The sequence below is a fragment of the Capsicum annuum genome, chromosome 3 (assembly GCF_002878395.1).
Source record: "Capsicum annuum cultivar UCD-10X-F1 chromosome 3, UCD10Xv1.1, whole genome shotgun sequence".
NCBI classification, from domain to species: Eukaryota; Viridiplantae; Streptophyta; class Magnoliopsida; order Solanales; family Solanaceae; genus Capsicum; species Capsicum annuum.
In genome coordinates this window covers 265196768-265203243 of record NC_061113.1, presented here as the reverse complement: position 1 = coordinate 265203243, position 6476 = coordinate 265196768, and the positions used below count along the sequence as shown (strand labels likewise).

At 36.1% G+C, this 6476-nt stretch overlaps 1 protein-coding gene across 3 annotated transcripts; it reads left to right on the top strand.

Moving 5' to 3' along the window:
- Positions 1-1181: 1181 nt before the first annotated feature.
- LOC107862164 lies at positions 1182-6236 on the top strand. 3 transcript variants are annotated; one of them, XR_007053973.1, is made up of 7 exons: positions 1227-1381; positions 1599-1774; positions 2034-2100; positions 2207-2593; positions 3169-3284; positions 3921-4179; positions 5903-6236. XR_007053973.1 is itself a non-coding variant. In XM_016707640.2 (4 exons), exons 2-4 carry the CDS (start codon positions 1638-1640, stop codon positions 2513-2515), a joined length of 513 nt encoding a protein of 170 aa, XP_016563126.1. In that variant the 5' UTR covers positions 1182-1381; positions 1599-1637; the 3' UTR covers positions 2516-3021. The 3 variants fall into 3 exon arrangements, 1 of the variants encoding a protein (XP_016563126.1); XR_007053972.1 differs by lacking the exon at positions 3169-3284; XM_016707640.2 differs by lacking the exons at positions 3169-3284; positions 3921-4179; positions 5903-6236 and having other exon boundaries at positions 1182-1381; positions 2207-3021.
- The last annotated feature ends 240 nt before the right edge of the window (positions 6237-6476 follow it).

Genomic DNA, 6476 nt, shown 5'->3' with positions numbered 1-6476 from the left:
TTTTTTTTTTTTTTTTTCTAAATATTATTTTTTAAAAATAATTTTATTTTAAAAAAGATGGAGAAAAAAGAGAGCCTTTTTTTAATTTTAATATTTTTTTATTTTTTTTAAAATTATTTTATGGAAGGGGCTGGGTGAAGGTTGGGACGGGTTGGGGTGGGGAAGGGCTGGACGGGTGTTAGGATGGGGTGGATGGGCTGAAAGGGGCTGAGGTGGAGTGGGAAGGGTTTTTTTTTTTTTTTTTTTAATATTACTTTTAAATTTTTAAAAATATTTTTATTTTAAAAAAGATAGAGGAAAAAAGAGCCTTTTTTTAATTTTAATATTTTTTTAAAATTATTTTATGGAAGGGGCTGGGGGTGGGGTGGGATGGGGCTGGGTGGGGGTGCGGACGGGCTGGGGTGAAGTGGGGAAGGTTTTTTTTTTTTTCTAAAAAAATTATTATTTTTATATTTAAAAAAAATTAAGTTAAAAAAATGGAGGAAAAAAAGATTCTTTTTTTTTTTTTAAATTTTTATACATTTTAAAATTATTTTAATTTAAAATTGGCCAAAAATTGACCTCCACTCGCACCCCAAGCAAGTGACTACACTCTTCTTGTCCTAATCACCATTTTAATGTCACATAGGCGAGGTCAACGGTCAAAGGGTGCAAAGTATTTCTTTTTAATGGGTTCAAAGATTCAGATGACAAATATGTAAGTAGAAGTGCCGATATAGTACAGTGGTCCAGAAGGTCATTTTGTCATATATATATATATATATATATATATATATATATATATAATACTCCCTCCGTCCCATTTTACCTGTTCCAAAATGACTAAGTTGATGTCACATTTTACTTGTCTCTTTTTACTTATCAAGATAAAATAAACTTTTATTTCCATGTTTTATCCTTTGAATTAATTATATTTTCTTTAAATTAAAATATAAACATAATTTAATATGGATACTTTGATAAATTAGTTATGTTATTTATTATTTTTTCTTAATTATTGGGTCATCCCAATTTGAGACAAATAAAATGAAACGAGGGAGTATTCAACTTTGCGTGCATCTGTTGACACTTAAATATATCCTACATGATAATTTTATGTAAATTATTAAATAAAATATATTTACTTATTCAATTTCATACATAAATGTCAGACGAGTTAATTTACCAAGTTTTTTATTTTCAAGTAAAATGCTGATGTTTATCCACGTGCTAATATATGTTTATGTTGGTGTTTTTTTATGTCTCTTTTTTCCTGTACAACTGAACTAGTACTAGTGTTGTGTACCCCTCTCTTCCCCTCCATCATCATCTTCATTCCCCCAATAATCTCTCCTTCATTTTCGCCTTTCACAGGCGCCACCAGTTCCTAACCCATCCAAAGGTAAAATACCTTTTCCCCTTTTCGCATATTCTCTTTCTTATCCAATTACTCTATTTCTATCCTTCTATTTCCATCACCATCTTTATTTTTAGTAATATCAAACATATATATATATATATATAATACAATAAAAAAAATATTTGTTCATAGGTATTATCATAAAGATCTCAGTTTAATGATACTCTATATTCTTCTCCTGTCTTCTTTGTTGCTTCAGGCTTTTAGATCTGTTGTGCAAAACCCCCAAAAAATAAAAATGAATAAGTGCGCTTATCAGCAAACGGCCATGGTGGGTTTTGTTGGCGCTGGTGAAATTAGACGAGGAGATTTCTCTGTGTCTCATGGCGTTGTTTGCCCTAAACCCATCAGACCTTCTCGATTCCTGCAAATCAAGTAAGTACTCTTTACTTTTTCTAATTATATACTATATATAAATAAATTGTAGAATGATTATACATAGTTATATGCATGTTGTACATGAATTTTATACATATTTTATACGTCTGCTGGCTATTTTTAGTTTAAGCTATTGGGTGAGAGGCTATTTAGGTTAATGTTTTTTTATAGTATCTTCTGCTTTTTTTTTTTTTTTTTTATAAAAAAATCGTGGTTAATGAATTTGTTTTCGTGCTTCTCTTTTGGGTTGTTGCAGTAATCGGCAACCGGACGCTTGCGACTCGAAAGCCGGAACTGAACTTCTCGATATCATCCTCAACAAGGTAACTTTTTTTACTAATAGTAGATTGATATATGCTAATGATATAGTTTGTGATCTATAATTCTATTACTTCAGCTGACAAGTTTTGTTTTTTTCTCTCTAAACAGGGGAGCTATGATGTGGAAACAACCAATTTTGAGATGAGTTCATCGCCACCATTCTTTTTTGGGTCTCCGCCCGCCAGGGCTTCGAATCCCCTGATTCAGGATGCCCAATTCGGCAACGACAGTTTTGTTCCCATACTAGCAATTCCAGAAGGAGCAGCAGCTGCAGCACCTTCACCACCACCTTCCTTTACTTCCGGAATCGGTCGTAATAATGGAGCCGGCTGTGTTCCAGTGAAGTTTGGGCTTAAGCCCGCTGCTGTGAGGATTGAAGGCTTCAATTGCTGCAGCAGCATCTCTGCTGTAGCTTAGGTAAATCATGTCGCAGAGATGAAGAAAAAATAACTGCAACAAGGAAAAATATATAAAAAGTGAGGTTTTTGGGGAGAGGTGAGTAACCAAAACAAATTCGTTTTAGCCTTGTATATATAGAGTGAAAGAAAGATGGTCACCATGTGTTATGTAATCCGGTCATTGAAATCCTGTTTGTTAATATGTTTATTAGGCGATGAACGAGTGTTGAGATGAGATCGGAAAAACAATAAACTGAGAAACCCAAAGAGTAGAGAGAGGACAAAACATTGTCCACTACCTATTGGGATTGTTAGTTTTTTCTTTTAATTATTAGGTTAAAGTTATTTTTCTTTTTAAGTATTAGGTTAAGTTATGTTATGAGTATGTATTGTAGTGTGAGAGACAAGAGGCTTTGTCTTTGTCACTGAAAAGTTTGTCGCTCTTATCCTTCATTGTAATTGTAATTCAAAGGAGAGGAGAAGATCATCTTTTGAAAAAAATTCATTTTGTATTTATTCTTCTAATTGGGCCAATTTCTTTTCCCGCGTGCTACTGATTTGTTTATTGTTTCTGCTGTATTGTCGCAAAGAAGCACATGTAATGAATGTTTTTTCCTGTCAAGCTTGTTTATCAATGGTGTAATTGTAGTATTGTTTTTCACATAACTGTAGAAAGATGCATTTAATTGCGTTATTATTGCCACCACATCACTATGTGTGTGTGATTCTGCCCGAGGATCTTGAAGTTATCCTATAGCTATCAATGACTTGAGCCGTGGCATTCCCAGGTTGGTGTTTTTCTTTATTTAGCTTAGATTAACATTCGTCTGTACAAGTTGATGTTCTTTTGATAAAAAGTCTGTCGCTTTGAGGAACAAATGTAAAATTAGTTTCAGTTGAAACCATACAACAGGAAACAAAACTATGTAGTCTTGGAATAGGAAAGATAGAGATCTTCGTATGTTCGTTCTCAGTTGTTATGTAAATCACATCGGCTCTCTCTTTTAATAGATAAATCAAAATATAACATTTTATACTTTTTTGATAATAGAGACCTCCAAAAACTAAAGAGGTCCAAGGAAGAGGAGGACTACCCTTTTCAATTAAATGCTGAACGTCTGTAAACAACTAAAATTGCTGAATTGGCAACCTTTCAAATTATGCAGCTATGCATGTGTCCTAAGGACCGTTACAATATGTACATGTTGATCAATGGGATGCGATAAATGTAAAAGATATATGTCCCATAACTTAAAGACTTCTCAAGAATTTTTAATGAAATTTCCCCCCTCAAGTGTACTCTTTCCCTCTTTTAAGTGAATTGAGCTTGGTACTTGGTGTTCTCTGTCACATTTTACATTCATGCAGCTTAAAGATCGGTTGCTCAGATTTTCTAAGATATTGCATCATGCCAATGTACGCAGTGTCTTCGATCTAATGGAGTCAATGTATGGTCCTCGGAGTTGCTAACCCATCTATGTCCAGCTGATATCAAGGGTGCCGTGGGTGCTGAAATTGTGCAGTCACATTGTGGGAACTTTTATATGCCTCTTGTTGATGAAGTGCAGACTTTCAGAATTCAGGTTCAAAGTTTATATAGCTGAATAATTGAACAGGGGATGCTGGCAATTATTTACATATGATACGATGAGTTTCTACAATCTGGAGCTGAACAATGCTAATGTAAGGATCTCCTGGTTTCTTCTATTACGGTTGAATTGCTTACATTTATGCATTTTGATTACATGCGTTATGTATATATTGTTTTTGACTAACCAGGAGAATGAACCCATATATTCTTGGTAACATTATTTCCAATTATTACTGGCTCTTAATTTCCAAGCCTAGTTGCTTCTGTTGATAAAAAGAGTTGATTTTAAGCTTGTAGAAAGCTTTAAATGAGCCTAAACTTCTGGAGAAGAAAATCCTCTTGGAAATGAAGGCTTCAGAAGATAGACCTTCTTTAAGAAACTTGCATAAGCCAAATTATCACCTAAAAGAAAACAAAAGTAACTTAGATAAGCAAAACTGATATCTGGGAAGGCCGGAGACAGCATGTTTTTTCTCCCATTTCTTAGGGCACCATTTCACATCTATTGTGATATGATAGACAACTAAGTTTGCAAATCGTCATGTGATTATAAGCTGTTAGTTTGCAAAGTATGACATTTTTTCTCTGTATTTTCTTTTGGTCTGCAACACTCCCTCTCCTTCCTTGCAAAGCCTGAATTCTTTTTCTTGGATTAAGCTCGTATAATTGGGACAAGGTGGTTGAAATGGAGGCTTTTTTATGTGATAAGAGGGTGCCCCCAAAGCTTAAAGGTAAGTTCTACAGAGTGGCAGTTCGACCGGCTATGTTGTATGGAGCAGAGTGTTGGCCAGTTAAGAAATTCCACGTCCAAAAAGTTAAAGGTGGCGGAGATGAGGATGTTGCGGTGGATGTGTGGTCAGACCAGGAAGGATAGGGTGAGGAATGCGACTATTCGGGAAAAGGTGGGAGTGACTTTGGTGGAGGACAAGATGCGAGAAGTGAGGTTACGTTGGTTCGGGCACGTGATGAGGAGGGGTGCAGATGCGTCAGTGCGTAGGTGTGAGATACTGGCTATGGATGATTTTAGGCGGGGGAGAGGTAGGCCGAAGAAATATTGGAGGGAGGTGATTAGACATGATATGGAGCAGTTATAGCTTACGGAGGACATGACCCTTGATAGGAAGGTGTGGAGGAGGCGGATTATGGTAGAGGGTTAGGGGGTGGGAGGGGGTTGGTGACAGCAGGGGAATGTTTTGTATTTGTGTCTAAAGTTTCTTGTTCATAGGTGTTGAGTGTTGTCTATGGTTTCAGATTTATCTTGTGGCTAGTGTTGTTAGTTTATTTTGCATACTGTACAAGTTTATATGCATTTATGTATTGTTTCTGTTATATTGTTATTGCCTCTAAGCTGGGGGTCTATCGAAAACAGCCTCTCTACTTCACCTGAGGTAGTGGTATACCCTCCTCAGACCCCCCCACCAGGTGGGAATATACTGGGTATGTTGTTGTTGTTGGATTAAGCTCGTATAAGTATTTTGTTGACAGATGATTTTGAGACATGAGCTCTCTCTGGTTGCTCTGGTATAACATTGAATGTGTGAATGAGCTTTTAAAAAGTCCAAAGATTTAGGCAGGACAGTTTTATGTTTAGATATCTTATGCTGGGTTTTAACAGTCATAAGCACCCAGTTAATACTAAAGAAGCTGTGCAATCTTGCAATCGAACACTGGCAAGTTGACGGCTGATAACATTGGCAAGGTGGTACCTGCCTATAAAACCTTATTTGGTGAATAGCTCTTTTCCGACAATATCCAATGACTGCATCAGTTCTATGTGGATGTGTAATGTGTTGATCTATTGTACATCATGTGCAGATGGTTCATCACACAACATATGGGATGGTTTTCGTATCAGATGATTAGGAGAATTGCTCCAAGCAAAGGATTGTCTGTGGCAGGATTCGAATGGCTCCAACCAAAAGCATTTCAAGTTTCCCATGAAAGATCAGCTGGGGAATAGTCATGCTATTTAATGCACTATCATGTGTAGACTAGTACTGCTGTTTGGCTTTTGCCTGTGCTGCCAACACCTATAAAAACATCGTTTACCTTACACTTGGCTATAACCCTATATCTTAGTAATTGCTTTATATTTGTAAAGATTTTGATAGCTGGAAATTGATTTCATGCAAATGGACTTGAAACTCAACACTTTTACTTTATGATTCTACTAATGGCTCAGTTGCAAAATGGGCTCGTCGGATCGTTGGTTAGATATCAATGGGTGATCGGGTTACCGACAGGCATTTTCTTACTACTAGGCACTAGCACACATAACGACAACAACATACCCAGTGTATTTTTACCTAGTGAGGTAGTGATGTACTCATGAAATAGCTAAATTGTGTATAGACCAGCTATTAGGGGGTGGGAGCGCGATGGTAGTAAC

Bases quoted from the DNA above. Each gene is read 5' to 3' on its own strand.
- LOC107862164 (XM_016707640.2), top strand. From the start codon at position 1,638: ATGAATAAGTGCGCTTATCAGCAAACGGCCATGGTGGGTTTTGTTGGC. The intron at 1,775-2,033 runs GTAAGTACTCTT...GGGTTGTTGCAG, and splicing joins TCTCGATTCCTGCAAATCAA to TAATCGGCAACCGGACGCTT. The intron at 2,101-2,206 runs GTAACTTTTTTT...CTCTCTAAACAG, and splicing joins TCGATATCATCCTCAACAAG to GGGAGCTATGATGTGGAAAC.